Source organism: Sus scrofa, chromosome X (genome assembly GCF_000003025.6).
Source record: "Sus scrofa isolate TJ Tabasco breed Duroc chromosome X, Sscrofa11.1, whole genome shotgun sequence".
Lineage (NCBI taxonomy): Eukaryota > Metazoa > Chordata > Mammalia > Artiodactyla > Suidae > Sus > Sus scrofa.
In genome coordinates, this window is record NC_010461.5 from 32,085,059 (window position 1) to 32,107,461 (window position 22,403).

At 38.2% G+C, this 22,403-nt stretch overlaps 1 protein-coding gene across 1 annotated transcript in view; it reads left to right on the forward strand.

Annotated features, from left to right (window-relative positions):
- CFAP47 (cilia and flagella associated protein 47) overlaps positions 1 to 22,403 on the forward strand; it is a 452,401-nt gene that overhangs the window by 205,916 nt on the left and 224,082 nt on the right. Inside the window, 3 exon segments of the mRNA XM_021080094.1 lie at positions 1,536 to 1,686; positions 4,166 to 4,254; positions 21,403 to 21,489. Coding sequence (XP_020935753.1) covers positions 1,536 to 1,686; positions 4,166 to 4,254; positions 21,403 to 21,489 — 327 coding nt within the window.

Here is a 22,403-nt window from a genome sequence, read left to right on the forward strand (position 1 = left end):
GCACAGGTTGAGGAGATTAATGATATTACATCTGAATAAAATCATTCCCACTCCTGCTAGATGTGAGCTGTAATTTTCCCTAAAAAACAATTTTGAGAACATTTCAATTGATTTTGGAAGTCCTCCAGTCACTTTACTCTATGCTGCTCGCTAAACTCACCCATTCAACAGAGATTTCTCATAGGTTCTGGGGGAAGTTAAGCTAACGTTTAAGGCCAGGAAAATCTTTTCCCATCTCCATTCCCAAATGCAGGCATCCTAAGGGAAGGCAATAGATGATAGTTTGTGCAAAGAATAACCGAGATACAATGTATGATACTAACTATGCTAAAAGCCAGAGAAAAAACAAAGGAAAAACGTCCCCAAGTTTTACCTTCATGGTTATGGCAAGGCAAGGAAGGGAAGGCTGAGAGATTCGGTCAGCAAGAAACATTGAGCCCATTTTTTATTTGGAGAGTTCATTCCTTATATAAACAGTGAAAGTGAAAGTTACCAAAGGGACCAGATCCCCATGTCCCTTATGCAGAGCAGCACAAAAACCAAAGGTGCCAGATGACTACATCATGCATGGCAGGACACCTGCTGCTAACAGTCAGTTTCATGCTGCACCTAAGCAGTTTTCTAGCCTGTTACTCTACCCTGAAGGGGGCTAGGCAGCAAGCCTCAGACCTCAGACTCTAGGAGGCAACAAGAAACTCTTGTTACAGCCTCTCATGGGAGATAGGGAAGCGAATGAGAAATGTTCTTGCAGCAGTGTTTCCCAAAACTCCATGCTCGTATGTTGTGGGAGGATCACAGAGCTTTCTGCCACGACAGGCCCACTGCAGTTAAGCCTTGCATATGTGGTCTATGTTATGCAAGGTTACCAGGGTGCCGTGGTTAACTCATGTCCCTAGAAACTGAGAAGTGTAATTTCCAAGTTCATAGATTCTTTGTCATTTTCCTCTCTTTTAGACTAGAAAGTTGAAGATGAAGGGAAATGGACATGTTTTCTTTATTCTTTTAATTAAGTATCTCTTTTAAAGGAAAGTCATGCTATTTATATACCATTATTCAGATTTGAGGTTTGAATTTTATTTTCAACCACAGTTTTAAGTATTTTTTGAACCCTTCGTCTTTCTAATTGTTCCCTCCATATAACCAAAAGTTATTGATATAACTAGGAATGTGTTTTATATATTATATATATAATATATATGATGATATAACTAGGAATAAACAGGAATACAGAATGACCTATGAAATTCACATAAAAATACATATATGATTTCCTGAGGGTGTTAGAATATCCAGTATTTGGTAGACTATACATACATTTGGAAGCTAACTTTACATTTTACAGACTGAATCAGGATAATTTAACTGATAATAATAACTAGATTGTAGGCTTGCTAAGATCTCCAAGAATCCTAGCTTTATTACAGAAGTGAGTAGATGGCAGAGCGTGGGCACTGGGTGTAGGTCTGCATTGAATAGGTGCTTGTTAGTTGTCTTTTTTTCAATACAGTATTTTGTCTTTTCTCTTTATTGAATAGAAACCAAATTACTATCACTCTGAGATTTACCAGTCGCTTCCTTCATCCTGCTGAAGCTTCACTGCTATTAATTTCAAAACCTAAGACTGGAATAGGAGGTACCACGATGGCCTTTGCTCTCAAGGGTGAAATCCTCAATTTTAAAGCCATGGTAAGTATATTTTACCTATTTTATATGTTTTTGCTTCCCTTCTCAGGCCATGGAGTGTCCCATGCACAGCTCTTCTTCCAAGTTTTATCTCCTGGAAGCTCTTATTTTTTGAGATCATGTGTGCATATAGGCAGAGATGTGCACACACTTACATTTGCATAGTTTTTGGCTTCTGTATCTCTGATGTCACTAGTTTGTTGTGTTTTTTGGTTTCACATACAAGTGATATACCCAATATTTGTCTTTCTCTCTCTGACTTATTTCAGTTAGCAAAATGCCCTCCAAGTCCATCCATGTTGCAACAAATGGCAAAATTTTGTTATTCTTTTGGCCGAGCAATATTCCATTGTGTGTGTGTGTGTGTGTGTGTGTGTATCACATTTTCTTTATCCATTCATCTAATAATGGGTACTTAGATTGCTTCCATATATTGGCTATTGTAAATAATGCTGCTATCAACATTGGGGGTGCATGTATCTTTTCAAATTAGTGATTTTTGTTTTCTTCAAATATGCACCTAGGAGTGGAATTACTGGGTCATCTGGTAGTTCTCTTTTTGGCTTGTTGAGGAACCTTCCATACTTTTGCCCACAGTGGCTGCACCAGTTTACATTTGACCAACAGTGTACAATGGCTCCCTTTTCTCCATCTCCTTGTCAACATATGCTATTTATGTCCATTTTGATGATGGCCATTCTGAGAGGTGTGAGGTGATATCTCATTGTGGTTTTGATTTACATTCATCTGATGATGAGTGATATTGAACGTCTTTTCATGTGCCTGTTAGCCATCTGCATTTTCAAAGGACTTGTATTGAGTGCTATTTTAAGGTCAGCCTTTTTTAAAATTACGTTTGTGCTTTTCATCAAGGAGTCATTCACTATACACATAGCAATTTACATGCTCTTCTGTCATGGAGATTTGTCATTTAAGTTAAAGCAATCCCTGTGTCTATGTCTTTTTTCATTTGAATTAAGGCTTGGTGGTTTACACAGCAAAGTAACCTCTTTTCTAGTAGGAACATTATCAGTTTATCTTGAGTGTCCTATGGAGCAAATCCATTACAAAGATAATGCTGAGACTGGCATTTAGTGAGAGGTGATGATGTTCTAGGCAGAGCTCCAAGGGTTAATATCTCCAAGGATGGGGGAGAAAGATTTTTGAATTTCTAAAAAATGGTAGTGATATTGCTATGATTCACTTTGTATAGCCATTAATTTGTCTAAATAATTGTTTTCTACAATATTTAGGCAGTGGATGTATGGTAAAGAGGAAGTAAATTTGTGTTGCCAGATTTCGATATGGAAAAAAATTTTAGGTGTGCAGTGGCTTGAGTGGGAAGTTAAGCAAATGATTCTAGTAAAGTCCAGTTGTGTAAGGAGGACTTTAAGCTACTCACAGGGACAGAATGGCTTATTCGATAAGGACACCCAGAACAGGAAGTAGGCATTTGTTTGTCACTGAGATATGTATTGTGATTTTCTGATTTCCACCTGAATAATGAACTCTTACAGTTTCCAGCCCTCTCTGTTCTTTCTTTTTTCTTTCTTTTCTTTCTTTCTTTCTTTTTTTTTTTTTTCTGTCTTTTTGCCATTTCTAGGGCTGCTTCTGCTGCATACGGAGGTTCTCAGGCTAGGGGTCTAATCAGAGATGTAGCCGCCAGCCTACACCAGAGCCACAGCAATGCGGGATCCGAGCTGCGTCTGCAACCTACACCACAGCTCACAGCAACACTGGATCGTTAACCCACTGAGCAAGGGCTGGGACCAAACCCACAACCTCATGGTTCCTAGTCGAATTCGTTAACCACTGAGCCACGACGGGAACTCCAGCCCTCTCTGTTCTTTTTCCATCTGGCTATTCATGGTCTTAGATACCTGGAAATTGATTGGATAATAATGGAATAATAAGGTAGGAGCGTAAATTAGTCTACAAGTGTAGAATTCCTAGAACCTTTTTTTCACAGAAATCTTTTGAGTAATTTGAGTTTTAGTTTTATATTTTTGCATTTATTATAGTAAAAATGTGTCAGTAGAGCTACCACATTATAAACACAGGCATGCCACAATCACACACACACACACGTTCTTGCCCTCACACACCTGTGTGCACATGTGCGCACAAACACACACAGACACAAGCCTCTTCCTTACATCACGTGTGTTAGGTATATATATGACTGATTAATTTGCAAATGTGAAATCATGCTCAGTCATTAACAAAATGAATTTTAAGGAAATCAGTTTAGGAGACACTATTGTGACAGATAGTTCAGTTGTTAGCACAGTACTGTGGATCACTGATGGGGTAAGACCTATTTTTATTTTTTCCCATGCAGATTTTAATGATATATATATAAATTAATATCATTGTAATATTTAATTGTACAGGTTTTTATGTACTAAAATTTGTATTTTATAATTCAGGATATTCTTTCTTGTTATCATATAGTATGTTTTATTTTATTTTTTTAACACAGGCAGTTATAAAATGCAAATCCCCATGTTATAAATGGAAAGAAGTCACTGTGAATGTTAAAAATCCCTTCCATGCTGCTGGGGACTTCAGGTAAATTATTGTTGTGATGTGAATTTGTTGTAATTAGCCATATGCAATCTTAAGGGAAATATGTAATTTTCTTCAACATGAACTCTTTTGAGAAATTTTGTGTTTACATTGCTATAAATTTATAAGCATCAGTAGATAAAATAGAACAAATAATGAAAGTGAATGAATTTTCCTTGAAATGCTGTTTGATATCTATGAAGCTAAAGCTGATCATAGCAGATTTTTGAATTTTGTCTATCAAGTTTCTGTTTATTTATATTTACAATTCTTTCCATTTTTAAAAATTGAAGATTAATACTTTTTAATTTCTAATTTTATTCCATCTGTTAATTTCCAAAAGTGAAATGTTGAATCAAACAAAATTGTTTCGTAAAGCATCATGATTGATTAAAACTGCACATTAAACGTGCATTTGTGAGTCTTGATATTTAACATCAATATATATTTGAAGTGAAAAGACAATAAAATGTAAAAGTATTGTGTAAGGTCACACGTAGAAAAATATCTATCTATAAATTAACATGTTGAGGGAAAAGATGAATAATAATACCTTATGTACTGCTTCAATTATGGTATCTGTTTCCAACAGCTTAAAAACCAGATCCTTATTACAACAGTGATGTCTTGAGACTGGAAGTTATTTGTATGCTTATTTTTTTAGCATTTGATAATTTCCAGTTTTTAAATCACTATGTATCTAGGCTTTTGGTAATTTCTTAGTAACAGTATAATTTATTGTTGATAAAACAAAAATTCTTTTGTTAGAACATTTATTGGTGAATTTGTGGTTCCCATGTTCAGTGAGGGAGAATTTTATTTACTGTAATTTCACTAAAGTGTTGTATCAGAATGTAAAGAAAAAACATTTGGAATATGTGGCATTAATCTAGTATTAATATATGCTCTTAAATGAACCAAATGACTGATTGCAGTTCCTAGAGGAAATTAGGATCAAACATGTTTAGTCTTACATTCTAGTGGTATTGCTGAAAGAATATCTCAGAGTTCCTGGAATTGGTAGAATATTATAACTATTTATTTCTATTATATAAAAATGTTAATATATTATATAATATGTTGTATAATATATACTATATATAAAATTATATATTATTGTATAACATATTAATATTATAATTATATACTTCTCCAAAAATCTTAACTCTTTGTTGTTGCTTTACGGACTTCAGGAGAGTGGGTGCCTCTTGTGGGGGCTAAGGGCAGCAGGGGGCCAAGAGCAGTGTGGCCCCTCTTGTGTGATCTACATGTGGAGGGGGCAAACTACAGCACTCATCTCAGAAACCAGAGGGAAGCATGGCCTGCCACCACTAGGGGTCTGTGAACGGGCTCCATCTGTGGTTCTAGTTATCTTAGAGATTGGCAAAAAAGAGGCACTGCAACCGAGACCATTGTTGCTCTCAATCCCCTGGGAACACACCCACCCTGCTCTTGCCACTGCCAAATGCTCTAGGCAGTGCCCACGCCTGCCAGATCACTGCCACTTCCCCGGATCCTGCAACTAGGAGCATCCTGTGCAGCACCTCCTGCATGGGCTAAGCAGGACTGGGTACTTCTTGCGTGATCCACAGGTGGTGGGGGCAAACCACCACAATTATCTCTGACTCCAGAGGTGAGCAAGGCCCGCCACCACTAGGGGTCCATGAGCAAGTACCACTTGTGGCCCCAGTGACCTCAGAGGGCACCACAGAGGAGATAATTGTGACCAAACACCATCCGTTGTTGCTCTCACTCCACTGGGAACTCACACACCCTGCCACTGCCACTACCAAATGCTCCGGGCACCACATAAATCTGCCTGAGGCTTATTGCCTCTTCCTAGGGCCCTGCAACTAGGAGAAGCCTGCGACACCTTCCTGCAGGTCTTTTCTACTGTCAAGAGCCCAGCAGCCCAGCACTGACTCCTAGCCCTACGCACTGATCCTTCTCCCTGGAAACACTCAGTACCCTATCAAGGGGATAATAGCCTGCTCACACCAAAGAAAGAGAGAGCAAATATCCAAACTCCCATGCCAAAAGTAAATAGTAACCCCCCACAAAATTCAAAGGGATGCACTTTCATAGAAATAGCCTTCCAAGACCACAATAGTTGGTTTCTCTAAACTCACAAAGAAAAATATAGGTGAAATGAAGAAGCTCAAGAACCATTCCCAGTTTAAAAAAAAAAAAAAAAAGGGAGAACTTACCTGAAGTAGCAAACAATGAAACTAACCTCTGCTCTACCAGACACCGAGTTCAAAAGGGAGATAATGAAAATACTTATGGAATTAGGGCTGAATATCAAGCAATTAAGAGCAGATATAAACAGTAATGCAGATTCCTTTAAAAAGGAACTAGAAAATATGAGGAGCCAAGAAAAAAGTAGAAAATTCATTTGTAGAGATGCAAACTGAGTAAAAGGCACTAAAAAGTGGAATGAATAATGCAAAGGAATGAATTAGTGACTTGAAAGATAGAATAATTGAAATCACCCAATCAGGACAGCAGACAGAAAACCCAATGAAAAAACATGAAAGCAGTATGAGCCCTATGGGATAATATAAACCAGGCCAATCAACACATGATAGAAATTCCATAAGAAGAAAAAGAAAAGGGGATTGAAAATGTCTTTGAAGAAATTATGTCTTAAAACTTTCGAAATCTAAAGGAAACAGATATCAGGATACAAGAAGTACAGTGAGGCCCAAACAAGTTGAACCCAAACAGGACCACATCAAGACATATTATAATAAAAATGGCAAAAGTTAAAGAGAGAATTCTAAAGGTAGCATGAGAAACACAGAGTTAATTATCAGGGAACCTCCATAAGGCTATCAGCTGATTTCTCTACAGAAACACTATAAGCCAGAAGAGAGTGGCAAGATCTATTCAGCATTTTAAAGGGAAAAATTTGCAGATTGGAATACTCTACCCAGCAAGAATATCATTAAAATAGAAGGAGAAATAAAGAATTTCTCCAAGAAACAAAAAGTAAAGAGTACAGCAATACTAAACCCATTATAAAAGAAATACTGAAAGGTCATCTCTAAAAAAGTAAGAAGAAATAGAATGGAGAAAGTCACAATAGGAAATCAATCACAAGTAAGCCTGTGTACAGATCTAAAAGGAAAAAAAATATTATAAAAGAGATGATAAACACAAGGAACAGCAAAAGGATGAACATAGAGATGTTAAAAAAGGATTTCAAGGGAGTTCCCATCGTGGCGCAGTGGAAACGAATCCGACTAGGAACCGTGAGGTTGCGGGTTCGATCCCTGGCCTCGCTCAGTGGGTCAAGGGGCCAGCATTGCTGTGAGCTGTGGTGTAGGTCGCAGATGTGGCTCAGATCCTGCATGGCTGTGGTTGTGTCTGCGGCCGGCGGCTACAGCTCCGTTTCAACCCCTAGCCTGGGAACCTCCATATGCTGCAGTTGCAGCCCTAAAAAGACAAAAAAAAAAAAAAAAAAAAAAAAGGGATTCAAAATCATAGAATGTGGGGAAGGAAAGTAAGAAAATCCCAGGTTCACAAGGATTGTTCAACATACATCAAACAACATCATACACCACATTAATAAAAGGAAAGTCAAAAACCACATGATCATCTCAATAGATGCAGAAAAAGCATTTGACAAAATCCAACATCCATTTATGATAAAAATTCTTACCAAAGTGGGCATATTGGGAACATACCTTAACCTAATAAAAGCCTTTCATGACAAACCCACCACAAATATAATACTCAATGGAGAAAAGCTGAAAGCCTTCCCATTAAAATCTGGAGCAAGACAAGGATGCCCACTCTCAACACTTTGATTCAACATAGTATTGGAAGTCCTAGCCACAGCAATCAGACAAACAAAAGAAATAAAAGTTATCCAAATAGGAAGAGAAGAGGTAAAACTGTCACTGTATGCAGATGGCATGATACTTTATATGGAAAACCCTAAGGACTCCACACAAACACTGCTTGAAGTGATCAATGACTTCAGCAAAGTAGCAGGATATAAGATTAACATTCACAAATCAGTTGCATTTCTGCATACCAAAGATGAAATGCTAAAAAGGGAATGCAAAAATATAATACCATTTAATATCACACCCCTAAAAATGCAATACCTAGAAATAAACCTAACCAAGGAGGTGAAAGACTTATATTCTGAGAAGTATAAAACATTAATCAAGGAAATGAAAGAGGATTCAAAGAAATGGAAAGATATTCTATGCTCCTGGGATGGAAGAATTAATATCATAAAAATGGCCATACTACCCAAAGCAGTCTGCAGATTCAATGCAATCCCTATCAAATTACCCAGGACGTTTTCCACAGAACTAGAACAAACAATCCACAAATCTATATGGAACCATAAAAGACCCAGAATTGCCAAAGCAATCTTGGGGAACAAAACCCAAGCAGGAGGCATAACTCTCCCAGACTTCAGGTAATATTACAAAGTACAGTCATCAAGACAGTACAGTACTGGTGCTAAACAGACATACAGACCAATGGAACAGAATAGAGAACCCAGAAATAAACCCAGACACCTATGGTTAATTAATCTTCGACAAAGGAAGCAAGACTATAAAATAGGGAAAAGACAGTCTTTTCAGCAAATGGCGATGGGAAAACTGGACAGCCACATGTATATCAGTGAAACTGGAACACCCTCACACAATGCACAGAAATAAACTCAAAATGGCTTAAAGACGTAAATGTAAGAAGAGACACCATCAAACTCCTAGAAGAGATCATAGGCAAAACATTCTCTGACATCGGCCGTACAAATGTTTTCTTAGGTCAGTCTCCCAAGGCAACAGAAATAAGAGCAAAAATAAATCAATGGGACTTATCAAACTGAGAGGCTTTTGCACAGCAAAGAAAACGATAAAATAAAACCCCAAAAGACAACTTACAGAATGGGAGAAAATAGTTTCAAATGATGCAACTGATTAGGGCTTAATCTCTGAAATATACAAACAACTCAACAGCAAAAAAAAAAAAAAAAAAAAAAAAAGCCAAAAAAACAAAAAAACAAAAAAAAAAACCCAACCACCCAGTTGAAAAATGGCCAAAAGATCTCTAGAGATTTCTCCAAATAAACTGCTATCTGGACTTTCATCGTAATCAACACAGCAGCGCATAAAAGTGTGAATCTCTAGGCACTGGAATTTACTTTTGCCCATTAAAAAAGAAAAAGTTATGTGCTTTTTTTCCATACCCGCAACATATTGAGGTTCCTGGACCAGGGATTGAATCTGAGCCAAAGCTGCGACCTCTCCCACAGCTGTGGCAATATCAGATCATTAACCCCCTGCATGGAGCCGGGAAGTCAAACTGGTAACACTGCAGATACAGTGATCCTTAACCCCCATGCCACAGTGGGAACTCCTCATGTGGCTTTTAAATGATTTATAGGTTCCTCCTCCTTTCCTTTCCTTACAATCATCAGTTGAAGAACATGAGCTGATTGAGCTGCAGTTTCCTAGAGTCTGGATTTTGCTGATTTTATTTTTATGGTGTAGGTTTGCATGTTCTTTCTTAAGCTGTAGGCTTTGCAAATAGACAGCTGGATACCTGGAGGCATGATTATACTCAGGTTCAGTTGCTTTAGCAAGATTAAAGGAAATGACATATTCTTTCATCAGGAAGCAACATATTTCTTCAGGAAGCATATAACATCTTCAGGTCTTTTGGGGATGTTAGTAGCTATTGATGCCCAATGAATATATCCATTATTCACTGATAGTTACAAAATGGTGATATTCTCCATCTATCATTGATGAAATGTATTAGTTGCAATATTTTTATAAACATCCTCTAGTCTCTTTGGTTATCCAGTGGTACAGTTCGTATAAGAAATGTAAGATAAATGTTTAATTTTTTCCCTTTTTATTTTCTTCCTTTTACCTTTTGTCCCACGTCACCCACTTCTCCCATCCACCCTGTCCCCCAACTCTGGCATCCACCAACCTGTTCTCTGTATCTATGAGCCTGTTTTATTTATTTATTTTTTGTAAGATTCTACATATGAGAAAGATCATATGGTTATTTGTCTTCTTCTGTCTGACTTATTTCAGTATCATAATGCCCTCCAAGTTCATCCTTATTGCTACAAGTGGCAAAATTTCATTCTTTTTATGGCCAAGTAGTATTCCATGTGTGTATGTGTATGTGTGTGTGTGAGTGTATATGTTGTGTATGTAGATATATACATATACACACACATACATACACAACACATATTCTTTATCCATTTATCTCTTGATGGACATTTAAGTTGTTCCCATATCTCGGCAATTGTAAATAATGCTGCAGTGAATATGGGGATGCATATATCTTTTAGAGTTAGTGTTTTTGTTGTTTTCCAGATAAATACTAAGAAATGGAAATGCTGGATCATCTGGTCTAGTTTCATCCTTTTGCATGTGGCCGACCATTTTTCCCAGCACCACTTAGTGAATTAACTGTACTTATCCCATTGTATGTTATGGCTGCTTTGTTGTAAATTAATTGACCATATATGTGTGAATTTACTTCTGCCCTCTCTATTCTGTTTCATTGATCTGTGTGTATGTTTTTATGCAAATAACGTACTGTCCTAATTACTATAGCTTTGTTAATGTTTGAAGTCAGAGAATGTGATACTTCCAGCTGTGTTCACCCATATAATTTTCTCAGTTTTTCTTTTATCTTTCTCCTCTCTTTCTGTTAATTCCATTATATGTATGTTGGTGCATTTAATTGTGTGCCATGTATGTATGTGACTGTTTATTTTTCTTTTGCATTTTTCTCTCTGTTCTTCAGACTGCACAATCTCTATCAATCTTGAAGTTTGTTAATTCTTTTTTGTCCTGCCCCAATTGAAATCTCTTGGACCTCTCTAGTGATTTTTTTTATGTCTGTTATTGTAGTTCTCCAATCCAGAATTCCCATTTGGTTCTTTTATTAATTTTAATCTTTTTTAGTAATCTCTATTTGATGTTACATTATCATCATGCCTGCCTTCTTTAATCACAGCTTCCTTGGTTTTTTAAAAAAAATTTACAACGGCTATTTTGAATTAGTGTTCTGCTAAATATGACAGCTGATCACTCTAACAGGCAGTTTTCTTGCATGCTCCTTTTATTATTCCTTTGCTTGTTTCAAAAGTTTTATGTTGGAAACTAGACATTTTTGAAAATATATTGAAGTCTAGCCCTGTCTTCCAAAGCATTATTAATGTTACTTGGTTGTTTAATTTTTTTACTGACTAGCTGCCTTATTTTAGTGATAGCTGCTTCCTCTGACCTTGCCCCCCAAAATAACTGCATATATGCACACACGCACGCACACACACACATAGTGTGAAGCTACTGATACTGCTTCTAGGGAATGCAGCCTTGGGTATGCCCACAGTCACTCCGGGCTAACAGTGGTTTTGGCAGGGCTTTCTTTGGCTATCTTTTTCTCTGTCCACATCTAGCTACTACATTTCCCTATTTCTAATTCTATGGAAGGCATAAATTGCTAGTTAGACCAGTTCAGTCATATCCTGCTCCTTTGAAATAATAGTACCTTCATCCAGTGTTTGAGATTTATTTTGTCCCCAGGAGGGCTCCTCTCACTTGTCTCTTTCCCCAGTTTTATCCAGCAGACTAACAGGACTCCTCCCAATTGCCTTCACCATAACTGTACCACTTTTAAGAGCACCCTTTGACGTGATGTTCACATGTTACTGAAAATGAATAAGTTCCTCTCTGAAGAGATTAAGAGCTATATGTTTTAAGGTCAGCTTGTCCCCGTAGGCAGAATCTCTGAGCCATGGCTCTCTTGGTGGAAGTGGGGACAGTGGTACACTTTTCTTGAAGTAACACCCCCACACTTAGGAGCTGAGTACGAAGTGGGATGGGCAGTAGTAGCTTCAGGCGTTCTCCTGGCTTGCTTCTCCCAGCTTAGAACCACCATTTTATAACTTAGGGAAATGCCAATTTCATACCCATAGAGCTTGTGGTTCGCGATTGGGTGCTGGGCAGAGTAAGGAAGTCCCTTGGTTCCTCTCAGCTGCATTTGCCTAGAACAGCCTCAGCAACAAGTACTGGGGGGCAGAATGAGAAAATTCGAAGTTCTAAATCTGTCAGAAAGATCTCCAGCTGGAAGCTGGGGAAATAATAAACTCTGTATTCTTAGCTATACTAGTCTAGAAGTTTCTATCTTAACTAGGTGGGGAAGGAGGAGGAAGAGAATGGTCTTGCTTCACATGCGATAGACTACATATTTTCCTTACTGAATTTAGTAAATATTATTGAATAGGTTTTTTTTGTTTGTTTTACTGTTTTTTGTTTGTTTTTGGTATATACCCTTAGGATTATTTCCAGAGAGTTTAAGTGGTTAATTTTTATATTTTTACTCAGTTCTCTGGGAAGTGATCCTTGGAGCTATCATGCAATTTCTCTAGAACAATGTTTGCTTTAAATTCTATTTTGTCTGTTATTAGTATAGCCACCCCAGTCCTCTTTATTTTTTATTTTTTTTTGTCTTTTTACCATTTCTTGGGCCGCTCCCAGGGCATATGGGGGTTCACAGGCTAGGGGTCAAATCGGAGCTGTAGCCGCTGGCCTACGCCATAGGCACAGCAGCTCCAGATCTGAGCCGCATCTGCAGCCTACACCACAGCTCACGGCAATGCCAGATCCTTAACCCACTGAGCAAGGCCAGGGATCGAACCCACAACCTCATGGTTCCTAGTCAGATTCGTTAACCACTGTGCCACGACAGGAACTTAGTCCTCTTTTTGTTATTGTTTGCATGGTATGTTTTTACTTATTCTTTTGTTCCTAATCTCTTTGTGTCTTTGAACCAATGTTTGTTGTTTTTTTAGTTTATTTTTAACCATTTTGTCAATCTCTGCCTGTTGATTAGCGTGTTAATCCCTTTATAATTTATGTAATATGTGATAAAATAGGCTTTATGTCTGTCATTTTTATACTTGTTTTCTGTAAGTCCTATGTCTTTGTGCATCTCTTTCTTCATTGCCGCTTGATTTTTGTTTCAAATACTTATTTTTCAAGTGCCTTTTAAATTTTTTGTTTCTTTTACTATGTTTTTTTTCTTAGTAGTTATCGTGAAGATTGTAATTAGCATCCCAATTTAAAACAATCTAGCTCAGATTGCTACCAATTTAATTTCAGTTAATTTCAATTTAATTTCCAATTTTAATTCAGAAATTTTGCTGCAGTATATCCCCTTTTCCTTGCCCCTTGTTGGTGCTATTGCTGTTATACTCATTATATTTTTATACATTATAAGCCCATAGAACAGTTCTGTATTTATTGTCTCATGTTTCTTTTAAATCAGAAAGGAAAGCAAAAAGGGTTGGAAATAAAATACATTTATAGCTTATTTGTTTTATATATTTTCCTACATCGTTAACTTTGCCTATGCTTTTTACTTCATTATGTGGTTTAGAGTGAACTTCTAGAGTCATTTTATTTTAGCCTGAGGAAATCTGCTAGTATTTCTTATAGGACAGATCTGTTAGCATCGAATTTTTTCAGTTTTTGTTTATTTGGTAATATCTTAATTTCTCCTTAATTTTTGAAGGATAGTTTTGCTGTATATAGTATTCTTTATTAACAGTCTTCTTTCAGTACACTGTATACATTATCCCATTGCATTCTATTCTTTAGGGTTTAGATAGAAATACAGTTTTTTTTGTCTTTTTTTTTTTTTTTTTTGTCTTTTTGCTATTTCTTTGGGCTGCTCCCACGGCATATGGAGGTTCCCAGGCTAGGGGTCGAATCGGAGCTGTAGCCACCAGCCTACGCCAGAGCCACAGCAACACGGGATCCAAGCTGCGCCTGCAACCTACACCACAGCTCACGGCAACGCTGGATCGTTAACCCACTGAGCGAGGCCAGGGACCGAACGCGCAACCTCATTGTTCCTGGTCGGATTCGTTAACCACTGCACCACGACGGGAACTCCTAGATAGAAATACAGTTCTTAATCTTATTGAGGAGCAGCATAGGTGTTGAGTCTATTTTTTCCTGCTTCTTACTGTGCATTGACTTTTCAACCACTGGCTCTTATTATCTAGTTATGGATCACCTTGGGTTTGTCCTGCATAGAATATTCTGTACTTCTTAGATGTGTAAATTAATATTTTTCATCAAATTTGGAACATTTTCATCATTTATTTCTTCTTGTCTGTTTCTTTTTCTTCTTCTTTTTTTTAACTGCCCCCATGGCATGCAGCGGTTCCTGCCCAGGGATGGAACCCACACCACAGCATCATCACTGCTTTTATACAGTGATGATGTTCGATCTTTAACTGCTAGGCCATCAGGAAACATTCCATCTGGCTTTCTTTTGCTCTTGCCTTTTGAGGATTCTGATTAAGCTTATGTTTGTCTCTTTGATGATGTCCCACAATTCTCTGAGGTTCAGTTAATTTTTCTTCATTTTTTCCTTTCTATTACTTAGGTTAAGTGAAATGATTAATTCTCTCTTCAAGTGTGCTGGTCCTTTGACCGCCTCACATCTGCAGTTGAGTCCCTGAGGTGCTTTTTTATTTCAAGTATTGTACTTTGTGAGTCCAGAATTTGTAATTAGTTCTTTGGTATAATTTTTCTTACTGATATTCTTTATTTGATGAGACATATTTGTCTCCCATAAGTGGGGTTGAAAGTCTTTGACATATTTTAGGAATCTACTAAGCTATTGCAACTCCACCTATGGTCATCTTATCCCTGGATCTTCCTTTTTGTTTCTCACACTCTTATTTGATCTTATTTGATTTAGTTGCTGTATTGGCCTCAGGCACAATTGCTACTGATTATTTCTAGCAAACATCTTGGGGTTAGGTGTTTTCTTTTGAGTTGGTTTGATTAAAGACAACACTTTGCAAATTGAGTTCTTCTAGGAAACTGTGACACAGGTTGAACAATAACAAAGATCAAGAATGGGGCTTCTTTGAAGAGCTCCAATTCCAGTCTGTTTCCTCACTTGGCTGCAAGCCTGAGCATTTTTTCCAAGTACCTTGGTTGCAAGACTGCTAGTTTTCAAGGCTGGAGGGGAGAAGGGGCATTACAACATAAAAGTTACAAGGTCAAAAACTCTACTATTCTTACCAAAGTTTAGCAGCTTTCTTGAATAAACACTACTAGATTGTTGTAAGCCTTTCTTTAGTTAACTAGAATTCTGAAAAAGTTGGTTTGGACAAGTTTTTCCAGTGCTTTTGTTGCTTTTCTACAAGAGCGAATATGTTGTGGTTCTAAATCATTCCCAGACTTCATTTTCCTGGTGCCTGGTTTTATTATTTAAAATATGTTTTTATTTTATTTTTGAAAAAAATCCACTTTTTCTTGAGGTGAAATTTTTATTTTTATGATTTTTATTTTTTTCCATTATACCTGGTTTAGACTGTTCCGTCAATTTTCTAATGTACAGCATAGTGAACCAGTTACACATACATGTATACATTCTTTTTTCTCACATTATCAAGCTCATTCATGAGTGACCAAACATAGATTCCAGTGCTGCACAGCAGGATCTCATGGCTAATCCATTCCAAAAGCAAGAGTCTACATCTATTATCACCAAGCACCCCATCCATCCCACTCCCTCCCCCTCCCCCTCCCCCTTGGCAACCCCAAGTCTGTTCTCCAAGTTCATGATTTTCTTTTCTGTGGAAAGGTTCATTTGTGCCTTATATTAGATACCAGAGATAAGTGATATCATATGGTATTTGTGTTTGTCTGACTTACTTCACTCAGTAGGAGAGTCTCTAGTTCCATCCATGTTGCTGCAAATGGCATTATTTTGTTCTTTTTTATGGCTGAGTAGTATTCCATCGTGTATGTATATCACATCTTCCTAATCCTATCATCTGTCAATGGACATTTGGGTTGTTTCCATGTCTTGGCTATTGTGAATAGTGCTTCAATGAACATGTGGGTGCATGTGTCTTTTTTAACGAAAGTTTTGTCTGGATATATGCCCAAGAGTGGGATTGCAGGGTCATATGGAAGTTCTATGTATAGTTTTCTAAGGTATCTCCAAACTGTTCTCCATAGTGGCTGTACCAGTTGACATTCCCACCAACAGTGCAGGAGGGTTCCCTTTTCCTCACACCCCCTCCAGCATTTGTTATTTGTGGACTTATGAATGATGGCCATTCTGACTGGGGTGAGGTGGTATCTCATGGTAGTTTTGATGTGCATTTCTCTAATAATCAGGGATGTTGAGCATATCTTCATGTGCTTGTTGGCCGTCTATATATCTTCCTTGGAGAAATGTCTATTCAGGTCCTTTGCCCATTTTTCCTTGGTTGTTGGCTTTTTCGCTGTTGAGTTGTATAAGTTGCTCGTATATTCTAGAGATTAAGCCCTTGTCCGTTGCATCATTTGAAACTATTTTCTCCCATTCTGTAAGTTGTCTTTTTGTTTTCTTTTTGGTTTCCTTTGCTGTGCAAAAGCTTGTCAGTTTGATGAGGTCCCATTGGTTTATTTTTGCTCTTATTTCTCTGCTTTGAGAGACTGATCTGAGAAAATATTCGTAAGGTTGATGCCAGAGAATGTTTTGCCTATGTTCTCTTCTAGGAGTTTGATGGTGTCTTGTCTTATATTTAGGTCTTTAAGCCATTTTGAGTTTAGTTTCGTGTGTGGTGTGAGGGTGTGTCCTAGGTTCATTGATTTGCATGCAGCTGACAGGTTTCCCAGCAATGCTTGCTGAAAAGACTGTCTTTTTGCCATTTTATGTTCTTGCCTCCTTTGTCAAAGATGAATTGACCATAGGTGTCTGGGTTTATTTCTGGGTTCTCTATTCTGTTCCATTGGTCTGTGTGATGACTGTGACTTTGTAATACTGCCTGAAGTCTGGGAGAGTTATGCCTCCTGCTAGATTTTTGTTCTTCAGAATTGCTTTGGCAATTCTAGTTCTTTTGTGGTTCCATATAAGTGTTTGGATTGTTTGTTCTAGTTCTGTGAGAAATGTCGTGGGTAATTTGGTAGGGATTGCATTGAATCTGTAGATTGCTTTGGGTTAGTATAGCTTTGGGTAGTATAGCCAATATTGATTTTTCCAACCCGGGAGCATGGACTATCTTTCCATTTCTTTACATCTTCCTTAATTTCCTTGATTAATATTTTATACTTCTTGGCATATAAGTCCTTTACCTCCTTGGTCAGATGTATTCCCAGGTATTTGATTTTTTGGGGTGCAATTTTAAAAGGTATTGAATTTTTGTATTCCTTTTCTAATATTTCATTGTTAGTGTACAGAAATGCGACTGATTTCCGAATGTTAATCTTATATCCTGCTACTTTGCTGAATTTGTTGATCAGTTCAAGTAGTTTTTGGGTTGAATTCCTAGGGTTTTCTATATATGGTATCATGTCATCTACATACAGTGACGGTTTCACTTCTTCTCTTCCTATTTGAATGCCTTTTATTTCTTTTGTCTGTCTGATTGCTGTGGCTAGGACTTCCAGTACTGTGTTGAATAACAGTGATGAAAGTGGGCATCCTTGTCTTGTTCCAGATTTTCGTGGAAAGGCTGTCACCTTTTCTCCATTGAGAATTATATGTGCTATGGGTTTGTCATAAATGGCTTTGATTATGTTAAGGTATGTTCTCTCTATATAGGTTACTTGGATGGGACAGTGATCAGTGTCTGGGCACTGCCCAGAGTGTTTGTCTGTGGCAGCAGCAGGGCGGGTGTGCTCCCATGAGAGTGAGAGAAACAACAGGTGGTGTTCTGTCACAATGTCCTTCTTTGTGGTGCCCTCTGAGGTGGTTGAGGCCTCAAGTGATTTTTGTTCATGTATCCCCAGTGGTGGTGGGCCATGCCCACTTCTGGAGTCAGTGTTAACTGCGGTGGTTTGCCCCCACCACCTGCAGAGCACACAAGAAGCACCCTGTCCCACTTAGCCCATGTAGGAGGTGCTGCACCAGCTGCTCCTAGTTGTATGGTCTTGGGAATGGACAGTGATCAGGTGTCTGGGTGCTGCCCAGAGCGTTTGGCAGTGGCAGCTGTAGGGCAGGTGTGTTCTCAGGGGAGTGAGAGCAACAGCGTATGGTGCTTGATTGCAGTCCCCTCTTTTTTCTTTTTTGCCAACCCCTGAGGTGACTGGGGTTGCGGGTGGAGCCCACTCAGAGGCTCCCCTGTGATGGCAATCCATGCCTCCTTCTGGCCTCTGAGATGACTGCCATGGTCTGTCCCTGCCACCTGTAGATCGTGCAAGAGGCACCAGGTTGCATGTAGCCCCCTGATGCCCTTAGCCCACACAAGAGGTGCCTGGCCACTGGTAGCCTGCACACGAATTGCCCAGTCTCCCCTAAATGAGCAAGAGGCTTCTTGCTGCCAGTAGCCTGCGCCAGAGCCGCCCTGCCCTCCGTGAACCCACAGGCACGTGCTCCGGTGCAGGGAGTTTCCTGCGGCATCCGCCCCTCCTCCTCTCGCCCTCCCCAACAGTGGCGCCTTGCCTCTCCTGCGGGTCCAGACCTTCTCCCGGGTTCCCTCTGCTGTGGCGTTCCCCTCCTCAGCCGGTGGCATGCCATTTCCCCGCCCGTGGCGCACTTTTCCTTAGCCCTTTAGGCTGGCTCCACACCACCAACCCCTGTCCTCTCCCTGCGATGGACCTCCTGAGCCTGAGTCACAGCGCCCAGCCCCCACCTGATTGTCTCAGGCTGTGGTTCCGGGCCTATGGTTCAGATGATCTGTGTGGCTCTCACTCTGCGTTGCTGTTCTTAGTCCAGCTGCTGCTCTTTTCTCAGCGACCTTAGGATCCCTTTGACCCTGCTGATCTTTCGTCAGTTCAGTGGCTTCCCAGGAGGTGGGTTCCTTTTCTCCTTCACAGCTCCGTCTCAGGAATGCAAGTCCCATCCTGATTCTTCTTCTTTTTTTCTTTCGTTCTACCCAGTTATGTCAAGAGTTCCTTGCCCTTTTTGGAGGTTTAAGTTCTTCTGCCAGCATTCCGTCGATGTTCTGTGTGAATCGGTTTACATGTAGATGTGTTTTTTTGATGTGTTTGTGGGAGAAGGTGAACGCGACCTTTTACTCCTCCGCCATCTTGCTCCGCCCTAAAATATGTTTTTATTTTAAATTAGGCTTGTGCTTCTCAAAGTGTCATCCTTGAGACAGCAAAATTAACATTATATGTGAGCTTATTAGGAAAACAAAATCTGAGGCCTACTTCAATCCACTTCAGTCAGGATCTGCATTTAACAACATGTCCAAAATAATAATTCGTGCATTATTGTCAAAGCAGTGGTGGTCTAAGTCAGGGTAGCTCAGAGTTTAATCCGTAGAGACTGCTAGTTAGGCTACGGGTCGAATGGGAGCTACAGATGCTGGCGTACACCACAGCCACAGCAACGTCAGATCTGAACCATGTCTGCAACCCACACCACAGCTCAGGGCAATGCTGGATCCTTAACCCATTGAGCGAGGCCAGGGATCGAACCCACATCCTCATGGATCCTAGTCAGGTTCATTACTGCTGAGCCGCAGTGGGAACTCTGGGAGTTTGTTTTGATGGAACCTATGCCGGACTTAGTAAGTTAGAACAGAAGAGAGATAGAAGCTTGGGAATCTACATTTTAAACAAGGGTACAAAATGACAATGCCCATTGAAGTTTGAGAACCTCTCATTTAGAAAGTTCAGTAATCAAATAGGATATTTTTCCATTTTAATGGCATTTTGTAGTTTAATTTTGCAGTTAATATATCTATTTTAAGGAATGCATGTTCATTGTAATTAAGCAAGGATTTTTCATACAGAAGCATAAAGAATGCTATTTTATCTCAAAATGGTACATGCACAGTATATGAAAAATCTAATATTTATTATATTGGTTAGTCTTTTTATTTTGTGTCAAATTGTATTATCCCTGTGATTGTTTTTTAGCCAGAACAAATTATCACCAAAATAAATTGTTCAATGATTCACCATGGAGTTATAGAAATATTATAAATGTTTTCTGCTTCATAAGTTTATGAAATTTAAATGAGATTTTAGTGCATGGATTTAAATGTAAATTACTCTCTGGAGTAATTCTTCCCACATTTGCTTAACTGTAACTTTACAATACTGTAAACAAATCTGCTAGTTTGATACATAGCTTGCATTGTTGTAGTTTATATTTTATTACAGTTAATTTTATCTGTTTAAAACATTTTAGTATTTGATATTTATAAAATCCTTACAACCCTTACTTGACAGTGACATGAATATCAAATTAAAACAAAAGGACAAAAAATGATGTCAACACTCAAACATTAGGATATATAAATCTGTTGCGTTTTCAGTTTGTGTATAAGTATTTGTGCATGTGTGTTTTAAGACTAAAAATTTGGCTAATTTGATTACTGATCTAACTTTCATTGTAAAGCTAGTATTGTGAGCTATTAATAACTGCTGCATAATAAGAAAAATTTCCTTTAACAAATCAAGTTTGAATAAATCTGTTTTTAACAATAATGTACAGAGTCTCTTTAACTCTGCAGGAGGAATTAGGCATTCCTGACCTGAGGCTTCATGACATCTTTGACCTGCCGCTAGAGTAGCATTTCCACAGTGCTCTCCAACTACATAGTGGGCATCCTGACGCAGAGAGGATAATATATTCATGTTCTAGTACTTATTCTCACACATACCACATAATGGCCTCTCTGTAACTGTTTCTTGGATGAATGAACGTTATTATATAGGAAGGACTGAATTTCTGTGTGATTCCAAATGACGGCATAATGATTAATGCACTGATTTAACTATGTCCTTACATCTCACGTCCACTCCTCAAAGAAACATTTCTCTTTTCTGGAAATAGGATTAGAAATTATTATGTGTATAGCTCTGACAGTGTATTAAGAATAATGTGTAGTTTCGTCTTTCTTTCGGGACTGTAATTTGAGTGGTCATTTTTACTCCAGATTTCCTTATTATGAGAATTCAGTGTTGACTCTCCATATGAAAGTATCATTTTTACCTGTTTCTATTCTGCATCTTTTATTTGTAACATATCTTTTGAGTTGCATAATGAGAACACGTGGACCGTTTGAGCAGTAATTTATTCTGATTCTAATTATATACTATGAGTGATGGGAAATTAAAAAGAATGCTTAATGTCATTAACAGTAAGATTCAAAATGATCCTTTTTTTCATTTATTTTAGTGTGATTTTGGTGGAATCCTCAACGTTTATCTCTTTGCCATCCCAATTAACTGAAACTGGACAGTCTGTTGACTGCGTGAATGATGGGTAATGTCTATATATATTTATGTATTTTATGCTAATAATTATTTGAGGAAAAATTCAGAGAAATGAGCTTTCAGGTAAACTTGTGTAATTACACTATAGTTTTCATTTATTTGAAATATTTAACTTATGTACAAATTTATATTATTCATACTGTTACTTTCTTTATATATTACTATTTTATGTGCATGAACATTGAATACATATGCACTTTATTAAATAGAGTGAATTCTCATTATTCATGGTAGTTTTGTTCTATAAAATTGCTGCAAATACTCAATTAGTGAATATTAACGCTTTACTCTGAGGTGAAATACATATGATCACATAGCTTATGATTGTAAATCCTAATAGCAACCCATCCTGGTAGATTCTTTCTTCACTGTACACAGAGAAAATGAAGTTTAGAACTGTTAAATGACTTGCCTGAGGCAGTTCCACTAACAGGTGCCAGGGAAGGGTTTTAAACCCTGTTCGCCTCATCTCAGAGCTAGATTGCCTTGCACTTCTGTGCTTCTGTATGGCTTCCTACAATCTCCATCTTCTGCTCATCTACACTGGAAAACTGAAAGGCCCAGTGCCACCTAATTTGACCTCAGATGGAAACTTGTGTACCCAGCTATTGAAACTTTCCGCCACTCTGTACCTGCCTGTGAACAGTCATGAAAGCACCATGAGTATTGATTTTGGGGTTACCAATCAATTTTAGTGAGGAGGTGAATTTGCAAATACCAATTGGTGGCTAATGAAGATTGACTACATTTAAGCTTTTTTGACCCAAGTCATGAAGTCGGTATTTAGTTTGAAAGGAACTTTGACTTCAGAATAGAGAAGATGAATTTTTAAAAGTTAGATCGCCTTTTATGTCTCATTTGTTTTAAACTGTAGAATCACTCTTTAAAGTGGAATAAAGCAAT